Source organism: Geotrypetes seraphini, chromosome 10 (assembly GCF_902459505.1).
Source record: "Geotrypetes seraphini chromosome 10, aGeoSer1.1, whole genome shotgun sequence".
Lineage (NCBI taxonomy): Eukaryota > Metazoa > Chordata > Amphibia > Gymnophiona > Dermophiidae > Geotrypetes > Geotrypetes seraphini.
Genome location: NC_047093.1, coordinates 139,565,921 through 139,588,248, shown reverse-complemented (window position 1 = coordinate 139,588,248; position 22,328 = coordinate 139,565,921). Strand labels below are relative to the sequence as shown.

The following is a 22,328-nucleotide window of genomic DNA, read 5'->3' as shown; positions in this document are numbered from 1 at the left end:
TACTCAGTGTGTATTTTTATTTCTTCCTAGAAACAAAGGGAAGATAATAAGTTAAATAAAGCACAGCCGTTACCAACTTATCCATGTCCTGTCGGGATAATTTAGGTTGGTACAGTACTGGTTTTGAACTCAATTCACATTGCATTATGGGATTTGTAGTCTCTGATTCTGCCTGTTGAAATTAGTGCTGTCGGTCCCACAATGCATCATGATGGGCTGTCAGACATCCAGGACTGGCTTGAAATTTCCCCACTGGAACTGCATCATTTGGCAGCTCAGTTTTTATTGTGCCTGATGTTTATACACGTCTTTCCCCAGATCACTATTCCGTTGTCACATCTATTCAGATCTTGGGAGCAACAGGATACCGGTACAAACCCACACTTGCAGAAATACATGTAAATATATGAATATTTGTCTGCGTATGCATACACACACGTATTCAGGCTGTCATATCGCCTAAATCAACAGCTGAACCAGTCTTGGTGGTGCTGCTGCGTTTGTCGGGAGGAAGATAATTGTTCTCACAGGGGAATCAGGACTATGGAATCCATGCATGCTTTGGGGTCAGGTCAGAAATGGATCCACTTTTGTGGGGTTTGATCCTCTTAAGGTGGCCATAGACACAGGTGGACATACACATAGGTCTGCACAGAAGCATTTGCTCCAAAAATTTGCACAGAGCCACAAATGAGGGGCACATGTTTTATATCAGTGTAGAACACAAGACAGGAATAGAATTGTGGGGAGTGCCGTCCAAGCCCCCAATGCTTACTCTGGGCCAGGTATAAGGAGGGGGTACATCTCCCCAGTTCTTAATGAAATCTTCCCAAGGGTGAGGGTGGGAGGGAATGAATGGGAAACCCCATTGGAAGCCCCACAGCCAATGGGAAGCTCAAGATGCTGCCCAATGGCAGGCCCCCAGCATCATGTCTTAACACAAGCACAAGCTCGCCCGGGCTTGTATTTTTGGACCTGAAATAAAAAAAAGGGGGGGGGGAATTTCAGTTGTTATTTTCTTTTCCTTTTAAATGCAGGCGCTTCATTGCAGGGGGGAATCTTGGGGGGGTGGGGGTTATTTTCTGGACTTCCTTCTCTTTTGATAATTGAAGAAAAATATTCTTGGAGAGAGAAAAAGGGGGGGGGGTTGTATTTTTTTTTTTTTTTTATTTGCTCTTTCTAAGGTTCGTTTTTTAATGGGAAGTAGAGGGAAAGAGAAAATCTAATAAAGACCTCCCCCCCCTCCAAAAAAAGCAACAGATTTCAAACAGATTAAAAGAGATGCATACCCCAAAGAGGTGAAGGAGAGAAAGGAAACGCCATCCCCCTCCCCAGAAAAATAGCAACAGACTGTTGTTTGGGGGTTTGTTTGTTTTTTATTGTAAATGACAAAAATATCTCTATTTTTTGCATGGATGGAAATTCCCTTTGGAATATCAAAGGTTACTATTTTGTATTTTTGTGGATGCTGAATTTTCTACTGAAAGAGGTAAGAGAGAGAATTATATTATATATATATTTTATTTTTTATTTTTTTCAGTTCAGAATATGCAGGAGGCTTTGTCATCAACCTGTCTTCCCTTCCCCAGTGGGAATGGATTTGATTTTCCTTGCACAACTTGTACAATGGATTGATGGGGATGGGAGTAATAAATGCTGTATATCGCTATGCCTTGTTAACTGTTGCTATCTTAGACATTTTCTGGTTTATTATGAGGTGTGTGTGTGTGTTGTAGCTAGGATGGGGAGAGAAGCCAGTGTGTCTGGAATCTGTAATGCAATCCTTAGGGGATAAAAAACATCTCACCCCCCACCCCCAGGATGGAGTGGGGAGGGGGTCCATGTTTTGGGGACCACATCCCACACCTTTTCCTTTGCAGCACAATGTTTTTGAGGGGGGCACATGGCTGTCAGCATCTTGACTGTTTTTCATGGGGGGGGGGGGGAGCGTAATAGATTTGACAGTGTTGCCAGCCTGTGGGGTCTGTTAATGTCCCTATAAGCGTTTTTATGTATATGGCCATGTGTGTGTGCATATTTGTGCAGCTGTATGACTATGCGGTCTCTTATACGGGTCTTGCATACAGAGAAGGGACCAGAGAAAATGAATTGGGGTGGGGGAGAGAGACATGGCACTAGGGAGAAGGGGGAGAGAGACAGCAGGGTCGGGGAGGGCAGATTTTGCATTTCATGGTTGCTGTGGAAACAGTAGAGGCTGCCTGGTTGGGTTTGCGATGGGCGCATTCTGCAAGGGATGAGGGGGGGGGGGTGAGAGAGAAGAAAGAGCCATGAGACGGAGAATAGACACACTGAGGAAGAGATGGAGGAAGACAAGAAACCGAGGGATAGATGGAAAGAAGGAGAGGGAATGGAAAGATCCAAAGTAATGAGCAGGAAGAGGGGGAGAAGAGAGCAAAGAAAGATTGATAGAGGGAGAAAGAAGAGAGAAACAGATGGCTGGATAGAAAGGGGATAGGGGAGTAAACAGAAGCTTAGGATGGACTTTATGATCCCTCATCCCCAAAACTCATGGAATATAATCCTCTGTATCCTTCCCTCCCTTATTTCTATATGTCTCCCACCCTGCTCCCACTCTTTTTCCTTTTTTCTATGCCTCTCCCCCTTTCCCTTTTTCCTCCTTCCCTCCTTATTTCCCCCCTCCTACTTTCCATCTCTCTCCTGCTTCCTGTGGCTCCCCATATTTCCTCTGTTTTCTTCCCTTTCTGTGTCTCCCTTTCCATTTTTCAATTCACCCTCTCCCCACTTCCTGTCTCCCTCCCTCTCTCCCCTTCTTGTGAGTCTCCCTCTTTCCTCTTCCTGTCTCCCTTTCTTTCCCTCTTTCTCCCTGCCTTCCTTTGTCTCAATTCTCTCCCTCTCTTCCCCCTTCCTATGTTTCCGCCTCCCTTTCCCTCCCTGTCTCCCTCTTTCCTGTTTCCCACTACTTCCTTACTTCTTCCTTCCCTCATCCCTTTTCTCTTGCTCCCCCTCCTCCCTTCTCACATTTTTCTCTCCCACTTTCCATTGTTTTCCTCCATTTCCTTTCATGCCCCCACCCCATCCAACCTCCTGAGTTTTCACTCTCTGGAATTGAATTGTCTGTCTCTTCTGTACCTTCTAATTAACTGTTCTAATTTTAACAGCTGTAGATGTCATATATAATTGGTTTTAAATGTTTATTTTGGAAATGTTAAAATAATGTCTTATTTCTCTCCCTTACTGGGTTATTCCCCTTTCCACCATGCTTTGTGCTATGATTACCCCAAACATGGCTGCTTCTGATCAGCAACCACGCAGTGGACACAGGACAGCTTCAGTAATAATTTGGAAACACTTAATAGTGGATGTTTTATGACAGGCACCCAAAGGCTGCCTGAGTGTCTCTCCTCACTTCCACCCTCCTCTGGGAGCATTTGCATACATGGGGGGGCTATGTCCATTAGCTATCTACCAGCACTGTCCTCGCCCCCTCCCCTTGCAACGCACACTCCTTCCCTACCCTGTAACTCTTAACTTCCCCAGCGCGAGCAGCATCACCAACTCGCTGCCCGCGCCGACTCTTCCTCTGACATCAGTTCCTAGTCATGGGACCCAGCAGTCATAGAGGAAGAACCGATGCTGGCAGAGGGATAGAGGTACGGTGGGGGGAAGGAGCGGAGAGGAATGAGGGGTGCCAGCACCCTCACCATGAGGGCAACCGAGGCAGACCTATCCCCCCCACTATGCCACTGGTCCTATCAGTGCTAGTGTTATAGGAGATGTGCCTGCCTGCCCAGATCAAATTTAGCCCCTTTTTGTCCCCACCAGTTTCCTCCAGACATAGCAAGGAAGATTAATAAGAAATCTTTGTTAGACTTTTAAAGCTCTATATTAAGCAGCTTCATCATACGTGGCTGCTGTAACTATTCCATAGACCCCAACATGTCCATTACGGTCGGTTGACTCTCAGAGACGGTGTCAGGTCAAAAGCACGCCGGGACAAAGGCGCGCGCAAACAATTGAGCGCAGTGCGGAGGTGCGCGCCGCACAAAATTACTGTTTTTACGGCTCCGACGGGGGTGGGGTGGGGGGGAACTTAATAGAGATCGTGCCGCATTGTGGGGGGTGTGGGGGGTTGTAACCCTCCACATTTTACTGAAAACTTCACTTTTTCCCTGTTTTTAGGGAAAAAGTTAAGTTTACAGTAAAATGTGGAGGGTTACAACCCCCCCCACAACGCCGGCGCAATCTCTATTAAGTAAACTGGGGGGGTTCCCCAACAAAAACCCCCGTCGGAGCCCCTAAAAACTATAATTTTCTTCGGCGCGCGCCTCCGTCTTGCGCTCAGTTGTCGGCGCGCGCCTTTGTCTTTCGCAGGGTTGTCTATGAACCCTCAGAGACTGGTACTTCCTTCACCAAAAATGGCTCATTATGAATCAACTCGTAATTCTGCTTTTTTTTCTTTCTATCTCCTTTTTTATGGAATGACCTTCTACAAGTTACTCGAAGTGAACATTCTTTTCCAAGATTTAAGTCTATGTTGAAAACTCTTTTTTTTTTTTTTTTCAATTTGGCATTTAATTTGAGGTAATTTTTAGATTGTTAGTGGACATGAGAAGACTGCAATCACGAGACCACAACAAAAAAATTTTTTTTGGGGGGGGGGGTTTCTTCTCCTCAATATTTAGATTAGGCCTTTCCTGTTGATAATAGCGTTCTTTTCTTGTTTTAACTGATTTTCTTGTGTTTTGTAAGCCACATTGATCTCTTGTAAATTGAAGGATACCAGATTTTAATAAGCATAAACATGGTGGGAATTACAGCACCATCCTATTTATATATCTTTATGTCTTTAAAGTAACATGCTTAGGACAGGCAAGTTGAGGGGGGGCTTGAGTGGGTATCTATATGATAGCAGGCCTCCCGCCCGGGAGAGACAGGTTAGGGAGGAGGAGTTTGGTAACAGGACTGGAGGGGCAGGCCCGGGAATGATGGGCCAGGGTTTGGGTTAGTATATCTTAGGATAAAAGGCTTGGGAAGAAAGGTCTGGTTGAGGACTGGGTCGCCGTATTTGTAGGATCTAGGAAGGATGGACTGGATGTATAGGACAGCGGAACCAGTTGTAAATCAATACTGGAAGGTGATTGGACCCCATTCTCACTAACGAGATAATCAGACTCAAGATGCCGGGACTCACTCATTAGGAGCATGTCAACACTCGTGTGAAGGCTCTCACTAGGAATGTGTCACACTCATTTGAATGCTCTCTCAATGTCTTTTGAGCCCCTTCTCTCATTCATTAGCAGCGTCAAACTTATTTAGAAACACTGAAACAGAAAATGACAGCAGATAAAGGCCATATCATCTACTCTCTCTTTTTCCCCCTAAGACAGGGGTAGGCAAATCCAGTCCTTGAGAGCCGTAGCCAGGTCAGGTTTTCAGGATATCCACAATCAGTATGCATGAGATTTGCAACTCAAGGAGGCAGTGCATGCAAATCCATCTCATACATATTCATGGTGGATATCCTGAAAACCTGACCTGGCTCCGGCTCCCGAGGACCGGAATTGCCTACCCCTGCCCTAAGAGATCTCATATGCCTGTCCCATGCTCTTGCGTCTACCCCAGGGGTAGGGAACTCCGGTCCTCGAGAGCCGTATTCCAGTTGGGTTTTCAGGATTTCCCCAATGAATATGCATGAGAACTATTTGCATGCACTGCTTTCAATGCATATTCATTGGGGAAATCCTGAAACCCCAACTGGAATACGGCTCTCGAGGACCAGAGTTCCCTACCCCTGGTCTACCCTTTCAATTTCATCTTTTGCCCTCTTATTTTAGAGCAGGGGTAGGGAACTCTGGTCCTCGAGAGCCGTATTCCAGTCGGGTTTTCAGGATTTCTCCAATTAATATGTATTGAAAGCAGTGCATGCAAATAGATCTCATGCATATTCATTGGGAAAATCCTGAAAACCCAACTGGAATACGGCTCTCGAGGACCAGAGTTCCCTACCCCTGTTTTAGAGCTTCCTTTCAGTTGAAAGAGACCTGCCACAGAGATTTAAATGTCTCAATCAAAAATATCCTTTATATCAGGGCTGCCCAAGTCCGGTCCTCGAGATCTAGTGGCAGGCCAGGTTTTCAGGACATTCACAATGAATATGCATGAGAGAGATTTGCATACCAAGAAGGCAGTGCAGGCAAATCTCTCTCATGCATATTCATTGTGGATATCCTGAAAACCTGGCCTGCCACTAGATCTCGAGGACCAGACTTGGGCAGCCCTGCTTTATATGCTGGCCATTCCTCTCCCTATGCATCCGAGCATCCTTCTGGCTTTGGCTGTTGCCCTTTCTACCTGCATAGCCACCTTAAGATTGTCAAACAATCACCTCAAGTTTCCCTCTTCTTTCAGGTACAGAAGTACTTCTCCTTTCTTTCCCATTATGCATTTCTTCAACCCCAATTGAGCTAGTAAAAAATATTGGTTCATAGACAACGGCGCGAAAGACAAAGGCGCACGCCGACAACTGAGCGCAAGACGGAGGCGCGCGCCGAAGAAAATGACAGTTTTTAGGGGCTCCGACGGGGGGTTTTGTTGGGGAACCCCCCCACTTTACTTAATAGACATCGCGCCGGCGTTATGGGGGGGTTTGAGGGGTTGTAACCCTCCACATTTTACTGTAAACTTAACTTTTTCCCTAAAAACAGGGAAAAAGTTAAGTTTTCAGTAAAATGTGGGGGGTTACAACCCCTCACACCCCCCACAACGCCCCCACAATGCGGCACAATGTCTATTAAGTAAAGTGGGGGGGTTTCCCCCACGCCCCCCCCCCCCATCGGAGCCCTAAAAACAGTAATTTTGAGCGGGGCGCGCCTCCACGCTGTGCTCAATTGTCTGGGCGCGCCTTTGTCCCGGCGCGCTTTTGACCTGACACCAAAAATATTAAACTCTTAGGTGTGATTCTTGATCATGCACTTTCTTTCAAAACACAAATTAGCTTTGTAATTCAAAAATGTTTCTTCAAACTTAAGATAATAGGGTCCCTTGCGTCAATCCTAGAAGCAAAATCTCTTAATATTTTCATTCATTCTTTGGTCATTTCTACCTTAGACTACTGCAATTCCCTTTACTATGGAATCACCCAAAAAGAGACCAGGAGATTAGAAATCATTCATAATACTGCCATAAAAATTATCTTTAACGCAAAGAAGTTTGACCATGTCACACCTCTTTTGAAAAAGACCTACTAGTTGCCCGTCTCCCATAGAATCATATTTAAAATTTTCTTTCTTGCATTCAATGTTCAGGCCAATCACTCTCCTTCATTTATCGACAGACTTCTGATCGCTTACGAAACCTCGCATACACTACGATCGTCTCAGCAACATCTTCTTACAGTTCCATCTGTTTGTCAGTTATTTTACGACACAACTCACAAAACCATTTATTCTGTAGTCGCTCCCACACTATGGAATGCTCTTCCAATAGCGTTAGACTGGAAACGAACTCTAATCATTTCAAATCTAATCTTAAAACGTCTCTAAGGATGCTTTTGAGATTTAGGTAAATGGTTCACTTAATGCGGTATATCAAGCCATAATAAACTTGCTCCCTCGGGTTTCTGTAGCCCAAGTGCATGACCCTGCGTTTTTTTTAGCTGTAAATCTTAGTTGCCAATCTCTGGACCATTGTTTTGTTATCATCCGCAAAGAGACAAATCTTACCTAAGAGCCTTTTTGCAATTTTGCTCACAAAGATGTTAAAAAGAGTCAGGCCAAGGCTCGATCCCTACGGCTCTCCACTGATAAAAACATCCTTTTCCTCTGAGTAGTAGCCTAGTAGTTAGAGCAGCTGCCTCGGCACTAAGAGGTTGTGAGTTCGATTCCCACTGCAACTCCTTGTGACTGGGCAAGTCACTTAATGCTTCATTGCCCCAGGTACAAAAATAAGTACCTAAGACATGTAAACCGTTTTGATGTTAACCACACACAGAAAAAGCGGTATATCAAGTCCCAATCCATTTACCCTTTACTCTGTCTTCTTCCACTTAACCAGTTTCTAACCCATTTAGTGACTTTTCAGTCCAGATCCAGGGCAGTTCCACCTTAGCCGATTCTATGCATTGCACATACCCCTCCCCCCCTTCACTTTTGAGTCTCACTTTTGAACTTCCTCCTATCACATATCTAAAGAACGTCTTGTCTCCAAATTTTACCTTATTGGCTATTTCCTCTCCATTTCCATCTTTGCTTGCCGGACTACTTTACCAGCTGCTCTTAGCTTTTCTAAGTATTGTAGCCTGTTATCTTTTTCTTCTGTGATGCCTTGTAATTTATGAAAGCTCTCTCAGTCTTTGAGCTCATTCTCTCTAATTCCCTTTGCTCCCAACTCTAGAGAAGCATTGAAAAGGAAAACACATAATCCACCCCCCAGGTACATTAGATAGATTGTAAGCCCACCGGGACAGAGAGGGAAAAAATGAATAAATTCATATAAACCGTTCTGCGCTCCCCTGAGAAAACAGTATAGAAAACTGAATAAATAAATGATACAAAAAGAAAAAGACACTATAGCCTATCTAGTCCATCCACACCAACTACTAATCTCTACAATCCCTTCCTCTCCTTCAGAGATCCTGTGTTTGTTCCAAGCTCTCTAGAATTCAGATATAGTCCTTGCCTCCACCACTTCCTCTGGGAGATCTTTCCAAACAACCTTCACGCTTTCCATAAAGAAATATTTCTTCAGATTTCCCATGAATCTTCAACCTTTCACCCTCATCCTAACTGTCCAAAATCCAGCGATTCCCTTTAATTGAAAGAGATCTGCCTCCTATACAGAGCTGTCAAGTTACCCAGTGTAGGAGGGAAATTTTTTGGCTGGTCCTGGTTTTATAGTTACATCCCAAAGCAGTGTGGGATTTGTAGTCCATGATTCTACCCATTCAAATCCCATAATGCACCAGAATGAGGTTGGCAGAAATCAATTCTGCATCTCTGTGTGACTGTTTTGGGAGGAATGGTATGATAAAAATGCCGACTTTGGTTAGGAATCTAAAAAAGGGGGCTGGGAGCGGGGAAAGGGGGTCACAAGGATGAAGTTTTGTCTAGAGAAGGGGGTTAGCAGTCTTTTTAAAGCAAAGAGCCATTTTATCGTAATGTTTGACCCAAGATTTACAAAGAGCTGCAATGGGTAGAGAAGGGGGGTTTGAGATACGATTTTTAATGCAATATGGGTATATATGCATTAAACACAAAAACAAAACTTCAAGTACTTACAGAAAATTAAAAATTAAGTAAATAAATAAAAAATATCTCCCTCTCTCCCCATGCACCATTTCATCCTCCCCTCCACTCCTATGTCTATATCTCTCTCTCCCCCATGCACCATCTTTCCTTCCCCTCTACCCTTATGTCCATATCTCCCTCTCTCCTCATGCACCATCTCTATCCTTATGTCCATTTCTCCCTCTCTCCTCATGCATTATCTCTCTCCTTCCCCCTCCACCCTTATGTCCATATCTCCCTCTCTCCTCATGCACCATCTCTATCCTTATGTCCATATCTACCTCTCTCCTCATGCACTATCTCTATCCTTATGTCCATTTCTCCCTCTCTCCTCATGCACCATCTCTCTCCTTCCCCCTCCACCCTTATGTCCATTTCTCCCTCTCACCCACCCCACCCCCACCCCACTCACAAATATTTCTTGCTTCAATGGGTCAGCAGCAGTTCCTACAGCTGCCTGCTGCTAACCTGCCCAGGCAGAAACAGGAAGTACTGACAGATGGCAGGATGCGGCAGAGGAGTGACTGTAGGAATTGTTGCCACTAACCCAATGAAACAAGAGAAGAGCCGCAGCCATGTGGTCAAAGAGCCACAGGTCCTGGTCTAGAGTGTTTATATTCTGGTACTGGCGTTCATTCTGGGAATTTTATAGGAAAACTTGGGAGTGTCACTAGGCCTACCGGTGGCAGCTTGTGAGGTGTTCTGTTTTATCGTGGGTGTGTCCCTTTGGATAATGTTGGGATTTTTCAGACCAAACCTTCAAAGCATCTTTCTTACTAATTCATTTCTCTTTCTCTAGGTTTTCTTTGGTGAAAAGATTTTTGCTTCCCCCCCCCCCAATTAGAACTCAACCTTTAACAGATTTTCAATGAAATACAATTTTAAGGTGTTTTTTTTTTTCCTAAATTATTGTTAATAAAACCCCAGCACTTGCTACTGTGACAGACATTAAAAAAATTCTGCTTCCTGCTTTCTTTTTTTTATTATTCCCGGTTAGTATCACGGACAAACATTTTGAGCAAAAAGGAACAAAACCTTAAGAGGGAAACAAAAGCCAGCAACCGATCTCCAGAGCGCCAGGGCAGGAGTCTATAGAAATGTGTGTTGGCGTCTCGGTGCCAGCGCTGGCACCTGTTGCAATGGGCCATATGACAGTATTGCTCCTTTGCACTTTCCTGGATGTCCTAGCGGCCAACAAGGTGCTGGGTGGTGTCCGGCCTACCAACCACAGCTGGCCACTGCCCACACTACTGGCCCACGTGAAGAAGCTGATAGCGCCGCAGAATGCCACAGCGGCGGACATCTGCTACGGGTATTTTGATGTAATGGGCCACTATGATAACACATTCAACTGCTCCACGGGCACCTACCGCTTCTGCTGCGGTACCTGCTACTACCGATTCTGCTGTGAGGACCGCCACGAGCGGCTGGACCAGAAGAGCTGCCGCAACTATGTGACACCAATCTGGGTTGACCAGCCTCAAGCCAGCACCACAATTGCCAACGGGAAAGTCCAGGAATACAACCCGCTGAAGGACCAGACCAACAGCACCGTCTATGTCATCTGTGGTGTCATCAGCTTCACCCTAGCTGTGGGTATTGGAGCCAAGATTGCCTTCAACCGGGCATCCAACCAGCCCGAAGCCCGGGAGATAAATGTACCCAGGTGAGATAGTTGGCATTTGACTGAGAGAATAGTTTCCCTGTCCATCTACTTCCTGGATCTTTAGTGCTATTTCTCTCTTCTCCTCATCATTCACCCCATAGACTTCAGTGGTATTGCTCTCCTAAACATCTCTTTCCCCACATCACTCACCCCCATAGACTTCAATGGCATCACCCTCTTAAATATGTCTTACCCATCATTTACACCCATAGACTTCAATGGTTTTACCCTCTCAAACATCTCTTATCCCATATCATTTATCCCCATGGACTTCAGTGGTATTGCCCTCCTAAACATCTCTTTCCCCACATCACTCACCCCTTAGACTTCAATGGTGTCACCCTCTTAAATATCTCTTCCTCACATCATTCACCCTCTTAAATATCTCTTCCACATCTTTCACCCCATAGACATCAATGGTATCACCCGCCTAAACATCTCTTCCCCCACATCATTCACCCCCATAGACTTCAATGTATCATCCGCCTAAACATCTCTTCCCCCACAACATTCACCCCCTCAGAATTCAATGGTATCATCCTCTTAAATATCTCTTCCCCCACATCACTCACCCCCATAGACTTCACTGGTGTCGTCCTCTTAAATATCTCTTCCCCCACATCACTCACCCCCTCAGACTTCAATGGTATTATCCTCTTAAATCTCTCTTCCCACATCATTTACCCACATAGACGTCAATGGTTTCACCCTCTCAAATATCTCTTACCCCACACTCCTAAACATCTCTTCCCCCACATCATTCACCCCATAGACTTCAATGGCATCACCCTCTTAAATATATTTTCCCTACATCATTCACCCCCATAGACTTCAATGGTTTTACCCTCTCAAACATCTCTTCCCTACATCATTCACCCCCATAAATTTAATGGCGTCACCCTATTAAATATCTTCTCCCTACATCACTCACCCCCATAAACTTCACTGGTGTCGTCCTCTTAAATATCTCTTCCCCAACATCATTTACCCCCTCAGACTTGAATGGTATTATCCTCTTAAATATCTCTTCCCACATCATTTACCCACATAGACGTCAATGGTTTCACCCTCTCAAATATCTCTTACCCCATATCATTTAACCCCAAGGTATCACACTCCTAAACATCTCTTCCCCCAATTCACTCACCCCCATAGACTTCACTGGTGTCACTCTCTTAAAATAGCTCTTTCCTGTGTCATTCAGCTGTATAAATTCCATTAGGATCTCCCTATTAAATGCCAAAATTCCCATTTCAACTACTGAAACGCCATACAAGTTTCCTGGCTTCCTCCCCTCCCTCTCTTTGCTGGGCCAGAGATTCCAGCAAACCTGCAAATTTTCAGCTACATTCAGAGGTGATATCAGCATGTTAAAATCACTCGGTCCACTCAGAAGAGACAACTGATGGGGAAAATTTAATAAGAGGCCTATAAAATCATGTGTGGAGTGGGTAGAAGTGAATTGCTCGTTTAGTCTTTCCAAAAGTACAAAAACGAGGCGGACCATGGCACAATTAGGGTCTGGGATTTGATAAACTGCCTTTATCTGGTTACAGTTAAAGAGGTTTACATATTACATACAGGTACTTATTTCATACCTGGTGCCATGGAGGTTTAAGTGACTTGCCCAGGGTCACAAGGAGCCACAGTGGGAAATGAACCCAGTTTCCCAGGATTTTAGCTTACTGCAGGGATATTATATAGATTTGCTTCTAATCTTTCCATCTCAGACAGTTATTGCAGAACAGCAGTGGAAGAGGAAGCTCAGACTGTGTTTCATGTTATAATGAACATTTTCTTTGGTGATCTTAACGTTGAGGATATGTGAATGTTCTGACTCCTAATTACTAGTCCCCTTTTACACACACACAGTTCCTGCAGACGGACTGTGAAACAAATACACGAGGATGTGCTAACAGTTGGTGTTACATACTTGTCAAACACATTCTTAACTTTGCCTGCCACTGTCACTTTGCAGTACCTATCTTTAGTATGAAGCTAGAGACTAATTATGGTTATTATTGCTGGCAGAGCCCTGGTGGATATTCTCAGACATCAGACTGTCACGGTGAACCGCTCAGAACGTAACAACAGCACCTCTATCAGTCCTGGCCCACCAGACAATGGGCCAGCCCGGCCACCCAAGAATCTCTACAACCCCATCAAGCCCTTAAAGAGCAACCATGGTGAGTGCCTGGCTAAGGCTGTTTCTCATTAATGGCCAGTCTTTATAAAAAAAAAAAAAAAAAAGGCTGGTGGCAGGTCTTGTGAATCCTTCATAAACCCCCTATGGGATGAGTTGCATGTCCCCAAAGTCATTTGAGTGCAAGTTCAACCGTGAGGGCATGGGAAGGTTCAGTCCACACTTGCTGTGCCTGTGGTTTCTCTGTTTTTGTGCAGATGTCTTTGTTTGCCTGTGAAGGATATAAACACAGTCCTTCACGTATAGTGCCAGGAACAAACAGAAGGCATGACACTCTGCTGATAGCTGTTACAACTGAAGGATAGCCAGAGGTGGATAAGTGGGAGGAAGATAACACATGCTATTTCCAGCCACACTGAATATTTTAACATCTCTGCTGTTTTCAGGGATGCACTGGGAAGTGATGTTCTTAGAAAGACTAGTTGAAATGCAACATGTAGCACAGCTCGCCCCTCTCTCCCAGAACCCAGAGGTGTTTTATTTTTAATATCAGGTTTTGCTTTTGCTGGGTGAAGATGCTGGATTGAATGGCAGTGTCCAGAAATGTTAACGGGCCCATGTGGTGGTGCTGAGGGGAAGAGGACTGACATTTCTGTTCACCAGCAAGTGTCAATTACTGACATGGCTCTGTCAGACCAGAGTGGATCAGGAGGAAACAGAGAGCGAACCCTCTGGTATCCGGTTAGTCCGCCTAATGTGTCTTAGAACAGTGTTTTTCAACCTTTTTACACCTATGGACCGGCAGAAATAAAATAATTATTCTGTGGACCGGCATCGGTTGAAGAACACTGGGCTAAGTTGTGGGCCAGGCCCCGCCCATCTCTACCCAATCTCCATCCCAGACCCTGCCCCCATAATAGTACTAATTGCACCTTGCGCGTCCTGTGCCTCATCTGGAAGCCTTCCCTCTGACGTTGCAACGCCAGAGAGAAGGCTTCCGATGCAGGCGCAGGATGCCCGTAGGAGCCACTGCCCGTGGCTTTGTGCACTGAATCAGTGAGGAAGAGGGAGCTGGCTCGAAGATAACGCTGCATCGATCGCACCATGAACCGGCGGTTGAAGAACACTGTTTTGGGCCTGATGCACGTGCTGGCCATGTGGACCGGCAGGAAATTTCTGTGGACCGGCACTGGTCCATGGACCGGTGGTTGAAGAACACTGTCTTAGAATACCTGTGGGCCCCCCCCTCCCTCCCTCACTGTTCAACTCTGAGCACTACAAGAATTGTTTCAGAGTGATGGTGCAACAAGCACTCCATTGATAAGTCAGCCCCTTTCCAATTTACTGCTGAACACACTATCACTGGTGATTTCCTCCCCCTAGCCATGCACCCTGCGTCAGCACTGACTAGAGATTTTCCCCTATGCTGCACCAAACACTAATTGGTGATTTCCCTTATAACAGAACACCCTGTGCCGGACACCGGCTGGCGAATTCCTCCTGGGGTGCATTCTGCACCAAGCTAACTGTTGATTTTCCCCTGTGGGACACATTGCAAGGATACACATATTCTTTTGGAGCTCAAGTCACAGAGTTATATAATATGGTCACCATGACAACCGAGCCTTTTCTTCCATCTTCCGCCACAAAGATGCATTTTCGTACCCAGATCTTGTACAAATAGGCTGTTTTTGATCTATTGGCCTTCGACTTTCAAACAATTCATCCATTCCCAGGAAAGTCTATGTCTTCGAGTTAAATAACTGCTCCCTTTTGTCCCCAAGGAGATCTTTCCTTGGTCTTTCCTAAGACAGGGATGAACACAGATTGTGTGGCATCGATGAATTCCTGGTAGTGGCAAAAAATCCACGGTGTCGTCAATGCGTGTATGCAGGAGTGGAGATAAAAGATGAAACAGGTTACACAGATGCTCCCTTGATATCCCCTTGACCCTAATGCAAAGGGGAGAAGCTCCTCTGTGGCCTGGGTGTTTCTCCTTCAAAAGTGGCACTCTTAAGCTGTTGCTTTTCTTGCAGTCTGCTATCCCCCCCAGCCAGCGGGCAGATGAAGGAAACTGAAGAATTTGTGTGTGGGGATGGGGAGTTGTATGAGCGATCGTTTCACAGGTGGCTTGGGAAAATCAGGCTTGATTTTTACCCTGCATCCTGTATCCTGCCCAAGACATCATCCCCAAACCCTCAAATTTCAGGAGTTATTTTTTCAATGTAGAAATACAAGGGATGTATCCAGTAGTGTGATGGAGCGGGGCTCCCACCCCTGTTAAAAAAAATAACTTACAGTTAAAGAAGTCATATGAAAACCATAAACCATCATAAAATAATTAGGAAATGATGAGTTTGAGGTATTTTTTATCTTTACCGTTGAGAGGGAGCCCACTTACCTCTTGAAAGGAGAAACCAAGGGATATGATTAACAGATGATGGAGGTGTGCCTCCCAGTAAAAAAAAAAAAAGAAAACCCTGAATTATTGCAGCACAAATTTTCCCATTTTAGAGAAAAGCAACTGTGGCAGGAGCAAACCTTTTGTGCAAAAGTACCTCTCAGGATTTTTGCTCCCCGCTCATCCCTTACAATGTTTATTTGCATGAGTTTTTGCATGGACATAATGTTCTCTGCAGAATTGTTTTACGTGGCTTTTTGGAAGGGGTGGAGCTGCAAGGAGAGACCCTAATTGTGCTCATTCCTTAAATCGACAAAGGCTTCAGTATCAAGCGGCATAAGAAACGTTAATGAAACTCATAAGAGTGATCATTAGTGATGATATGAAGGCTGCCAATCAGGTGGAGAAGGCTTCGTCCAAGGCAAGACAAATGATGGGCTGCATCCGTAGGGGTTTTGTCGGCAGAAAACCTGAAGTCATAATGCCGCTGTACAGATCCATGGTGAGACCTCATCTGGAGTATTGTGTTCAATTCTGGAGACCGCACTACCGGAAAGATGTGTTGAGAATTGAGTCGGTTCAGCGAATGGCTACCAGGATGGTCTTGGGGCTCAGGGAACTCACGTACGAAGAAAGGCTAAAAAAACTGCGGATGTACTCACTGGAAGAACGAAGAGAGAGGGGAGACATGATTGAGACCTTTAAGTATATTACGGGGCGTATAGAGGTCAAAGATGATATCTTCTGTCTTGCAGGGCCCTCGGTTACAAGAGGGCACTCGCTGAAAGTCAGGGGAGGGAAATTTCATGGTGATACCAGGAAGTACTTCTTCACCGAAAGGGTAGTCGATCATTGGAATGAGCTACCTCAGTAGGTGATTGAGGCCAACGTGTCAGATTTTAAGAGAAAATGGGATATTCACGTGGGATCTCTAGGGGAATAAAAGTCAGGGAGTGGGTCATTGGTGTGGGCAGACTCGATGGGCTGAGGCCCTTTTCTGCCGTCAATTTCTATGTTTCTATTTTGGTTTAGTTTTCTACCAGCCTATGTTTAGTAATTCTAGGTTCTGTGGTACCCTTGTTTTTGAATCGCTGGAGAGAATGGGATCTAGACTCATAGGGCCTCATCTCTTCAGTACAGTTACATTACATTAGTGGCGTCTATTCTGCTTATGCCTTGCAGTTCTAGGCGGATTACAGAGGAAAATAACTAGACATTTCCAGAAAAAGTTACAGGATAATGTGCTAATTACATAAGAACATAAGAGTTGCCTCTGCTGGGTCAGACCAGAGGTCCATCGCGCCCAGCAGTCCGCACCCGCAGCGGCCCATCCGGTCCACGACCTGTTAAGTGGTTCCTGCCTTTTCCTATAACCTATCTCTAAATCTATCTGTACCCCTCAATCCCCTTATCCTTCAGGAATTTATCTAAACCTTCCTTGAACCCCCGTAGCGTGCTGTGCCCTATCACAATCTCCGGGTTGAGAATTTGCTTGGAAAATTACAAGATTGTTTAAGTTTTTCTTGATGAATTTTCTGAATAGCAGGGTTTTAATTTCCCTTCGGAATATTCTGTAGACGGACGTAGTTGTCAGTGTTTGAGAGGTGGTGGTCTAGTTTCGCTGCTTGCATTGCACTGTGTGCCTTTGATTGGGGGATGAGTAAATGGGGTCCGAATTCTCCTAGGTCTGGTTGATTTGTTCTGGTTTAGGCGATTAATTAGATAGGAGGGGGCCATGCCATTCATTACTTTGAATAATATACAGTAAAATTTGAAAAATATTCATGCTTGTGTGGGGAGCCAGTGTGAGTCTAGGTATGCGGTGGTGATGTAGTCATATTTGCTTAGTGAGTAGATCAGTCTGAGGGCTGTGTTTTGTACTGTCTGCAGTTGTTTTGTCATACTTGCGGAGCATGGCAGGTAGAGGATGTTGCAGTAGTCCAAAAGTCCCAGGACTAGTGATTGAACTATGAGACGGTATTGCTCCCTAAGAATTTTCTTATTTGTCTTAGGTTGCGCATGACTCTAAACTCCAAAGGCTTTCTGGATGGTCTTGTTGATTTGAAGTTGCATGGTGCAGCATCTATCTATCATTACCCCAAGGAGTTTTAGGGCAGGCTATATCGGTTACTTGGTACTGTTTATTTCTAATTTTTTTATGGTTGGGGTTTTGTCCTTTTCCAGTAGTAGAAATTTTGTTTTCTCTGTGTTCAACTTTAGTTTGTGGTCTTTCCTCCAGTTGTAGACTTGACAGTACTATATCCTGCTTCTGGAGATGACTTGTAAACTGAAGGAAGTCTATTTTAGGATCTATAGAGAGCATGGGTTCTACACTGACAGCAGCTCCTCTCTGTTCAGCTTAGGTATTAGTTTGACAATGGTCTCCAGTTTCGGAATCACCAAAATATCCGGGTTCTAGATTGACTGCAGCTTCCATTTGTTCAGCATAGGTTCTAGTTCTAGTTTGACAATGGTCTCCTATTTCTGAATCACAGACTTTAGATGAACAGGGTTGTCCTATCATTGCATAATCAGGGGCCCTGGATTGTAGACCAACAATGTCTCCTGCACCTTCAGTCTACATTTTAGCCTCGTAGTTGTCTCCTGTTTCTAGATCAGTAGAGAGCCTGGGGTCTAGACCTACAGGGTCTTCAGTTTCTGGGAGCATAGGTTCTAGATCAACAGACAATCCAGCAAACCCAGCGTCTTGAATTCCAAGGATCCTTGATCAATTTGCATAATGTCTCTAAGATCAAATGAATGTTATTTTATTTTTCAAGATAGGACTATGGGGGGGGGGGGCATTGTTGTGTACACAGCTTAAATCCCTCTTTGTATTCCCCTCTTCCAGATAACATGCACCACAATTATATCCATCTGACTCTCAACAGCCCGAAACACTCGGCCACTTTGGGTAAGTTACAGAAAGATCTACTTATTAAAAGCTGACAGAAAATCCAATAGGAGAAGCTATGGGATGCTAAGAACTGACTCGTACTAGCATATTAGGTAGCTAAGATGGTTGTAGCATCTTTCCTAGAGTTTCAAGAACAGTGCAAGACCCCCACTAGCCTTTGCAACATGCTATATTCTCTTGATAAGAGGGGGAGAGGAAGGATGTGATGACTAGTCATTGCCTGACATTGATTCATGCCAGCAAAAACTGAAATTAGTTTGGGGGGGGGGAGAGAGTTCAACTATGGGATATTAATGCACATGGAGATTTCTCCTACCCCTCACCTTCACTCTTTTGATCTATGATTCAACTCACTTTTGGAATTGAATTGAACCAGAGACACGGGGAACACAAAAGGATGTACTGTATTTTAGAGGATAAATAAAATGTATTTTTCTCCCTCTTCTCTCCACTCTACTTATGTATTTTTCTCCCTCCTCCATCTCCATCTTGCCTTCTTACCCCATTTTTTTCTATCTCTTTTCTATCCCTTCCCAACCCAACTTTCCTGAGCTGTTATTCCACTTTTCCTTGCATTTCCCATCCCATCCTGCCCCTTCTCTTCACCTGGATTTCTCCTTCACCCTGCGCCCCTCTCCCTATATAATGCTGCTCTTTTCCTGGTCTATGCTCTTTCCTTATCCTCACCCATCTTTCTTCTACCTTCTCTCTTGTCATGTACATGCATGCATCTTCCCTCTCTTCCTCCTCATCCCCTCCACCTCCTTTTCCCCTGCTGCTCCTTCCCACCTCTGTCCCTCTTAGATTACCACATGAACAACCAGGCCCATTTCCCAGGCTCTTCCATGAAGTACAACACACTTTCCTTCTCTCGTTCCTTTCACAACCTCTCTCACCTGCCTCCATCCTATGAGTCCGCCATGAAATCTGACATCAGCAAGTACTGCTCCCTCAAGAGACTCGGTAAGCTCCTCCCTAATAGTAGTGTTGATCCATTACCTAGTTGAGTTGTGTAGCATGTATGATATATGATGTTCTTTGGGGAAGGGGGGTAGATCATTATTGTTACTGTGGATGTATCAAAAGTAAGAGCAGAAAGGTACTAGAGAAATGTATGGAGAATAGATCAATCAATCGTGAGTTCTACCATATTGGGTCAGGGATGTTCACTGCACCTCTAAAACTAGGGCTGCCAGAGTTTGATAGGAACACCTCTACGCAGGCCCCGTTTCTATACACTTCTTAGTGCCCCACAGCTGGGCAGATCCTTTATGTGCTCACTTCCTCTCTCTCCTCCCCCAAAGCAGAGAAGGACACAGACGATTTCTACATGAAGCGGAAGCACCTTGCTGAGCTGACGCGAGGGACTCTGCCCCTGCACGCCATGAAGATGACCTACGACCGCGGGGGCTATCCAGAGAAGTCGCAGACACCGCGCCGGGTAATGTCGCAAGAGCACATCCTCACCGAGTACAATAACCCCTATCTTGACAACCAGCCTCCCGTCCGCTACGACTACACCATTCTACGGGAGCAGCGCCCCATGTCCCATGAGCGCTTACTGTCTCGTGAGGTCATCCATTCACAGGAACACCTGCTTTCACCAGAGCGTTTGCAACAACACAGCCCCACCCCCTTCCACGATGTCCGACTGGGCCACCAGAAGGCCCTCTCCCACAGCAACGTGTGCTCGGGCAGCACCACTATGCTGGACTGCCAGCACACACTGAAGATGAACTCCCACACCACTGCTGCCAGCTCGCCAAAGGCCACCTGGGATGCGGGCAACAGCGGCACGACGAGCAGGCGGCAGGCCTTTGCAGCCAAGCGGCAGAACACCGTGGAACAACTTCAGTTCATCCCTGGCCACCTCCCCAGCCACAACCAGCAGCATCTCCGCACGGGTAGCAAGAACGAAGTTACCGTCTGAGCCTGACACCTTTCCCTTTCAGTTGGCCATTTCTTTATGTCGTTTCTGTTAACAAAAGAGGCCATTCCTTCTATTTCTCCAGCACCCCTTTCCTTGCTTCCTGTGGAACAAAATAATTGCATGAGTTAATTTGTGAGGGGTTTTTTTATATATAGTTCAAAATATTTATTTGAACGGCCCAACTTCCTTGGTTGGCCATTTTGGTGCGGTGCTTCCTAGTGCCGAGTGACATCATAAGATGATGCATTGATGATGTCAGAGACAGGCAATATAAAGAGAGAAAGTACAAGTAGAAAAAAAAGGAAGAAATGGATAAGGAAGAGAGAAGTAAGGGAGAGGAGGACTGTTGCTTCCTGAATCCAGAAGAGTTGGTGTGACCAAAGGTCCTTTAGTAACAAAGTACTGTTACCTTAGTATAATTATAGTGAAGGTAGGTTTGAACACACATATGTGTGTATTTGAACCAAATCCCAATAGGGATTTGTTTCATCTCTATTTGGGACATTGAGATATCCTCAATCCTCAATATTCCTAGACAGGAGCTAACTAGAGAATAAGGTGGGTGGGTTTCCATTGAGGGGAGGGAGTCTTTTTCTCAAACTTTGCTTTTCCTCCTAGTCAACACATACAAAACAAAAAAAACAATCTACAGCCATGAAGTGCATGCAGTGAAGGAAGGGACAGTGTTGAAAAGGCATTCCTCACCCTAGGAAATGAATCAGAATGACCATCTTAGCTCCTCCTTTGTGGGCAAATCCAGATAGCAGGGAAGGCCTGTATTGAGCCTCCCCGACTGGTGGGCAATATTTCTTCAAACTCTCCTCCTACCACATTCTTTTTATATACCCATATTGTATATAGTGACTTTTTAAAAATACATATTTGCACCTATATCCCAGAACATGTGCCGTAGGAAAGGATGATGTTAGGGATGGGTCATTTATTCCAGTTTGCCACCCCATCATGAACAGAGCAGAACTGAAGGAAGAGACCTTGAGGTTCATAAGCAATAAACCAAGGATTGGAGTCCATCCCAGAACAGAGTCAAAACTATCCCATGTCGTCCCCTTTCTCCTGCATTTGTAGGATGTCATACTCTTCCCCCAGCCAAGATACTATGCCCAGGCCTTCAAATAACTAAAGCATTAGGTGACAACAAAAAAGAAGAGATGAAGGGATTTACTGCTTAAGTGAAAGGGTTTCACTGGATTACTAGAATAAAGATAGTGAGTTTCAGAAAAAAAGAAAAGGTTGACTTTCACTGGCACAAACAAGTACCCGAGGCTCAGGGAAGGAAGGGTGAGGAAATGGAAGTTTGGCATGCTATCTGAGAGCTTTTAGTTTGCAAGCGAATGCTCCCTTCTCCCATCAAACTCCTTCTAACTTAACCTTGTTTCTGAGGAAATCAAACTTTTCCTAACATCATTTGTCTCCACAGACCACAGGCTCCTTCAAGGGCCAAAGTCCCCTCTTAAAATGATGGGGTCCAGTCTTTAGAGGAGTCCCGTAGCAACCAGACTCTGGGGAAGACCTGTGGTGGTTTGTTGTTCAGAAGGTGGTTAGGGTGGGTCCTTTTTTCTTGAGGCTAAAATGGAATTGTGGAGATGGCTAAGTTAGAAGGAACCAGACCACCCTTTCCAATCTAGATCTGTGGTTTCCAACCCTGTCCTGGAGGACAACCAGGCCAAACGGGTTTTCAGGATAGCCCTAATGAATATGCATGGAGCAGATTTGCATGCCTCTCACTTCCATTATATGCAAATCTCTCTCATGCATATTTATTAGGGCTAGCTCGAAAACCGGATTGGCCTGGTGGTCCTCAAGGACAGGGTTGGGAACCACTGATCTAGATCAACACACGCTGTATATTTTCTATCTTATGTTTTGCTACCACTAAGGTCACATGGGTGTCCAATGTCGGTCCTCAATCCAGTCAGGTTTTCAGGATTTCCCCAATGAATATGCATGAGATCTATTTGCATGCATTGCTTTCAATGCATATTCA

General features: G+C 45.0%; 1 protein-coding gene across 1 annotated transcript; it reads left to right on the top strand.

The window, feature by feature from the left end:
* Positions 1 to 10,063: 10,063 nt before the first annotated feature.
* Positions 10,064 to 20,857, top strand: SHISA7 (shisa family member 7). The gene is made up of 6 exons (XM_033962065.1): positions 10,064 to 10,152; positions 10,264 to 10,932; positions 12,964 to 13,118; positions 18,328 to 18,390; positions 19,198 to 19,356; positions 19,701 to 20,857. The coding sequence occupies exons 2-6, from the start codon at positions 10,364 to 10,366 to the stop codon at positions 20,321 to 20,323; spliced, it is 1,569 nt and encodes a 522-aa protein (XP_033817956.1). The 5' UTR covers positions 10,064 to 10,152; positions 10,264 to 10,363; the 3' UTR covers positions 20,324 to 20,857.
* The last annotated feature ends 1,471 nt before the right edge of the window (positions 20,858 to 22,328 follow it).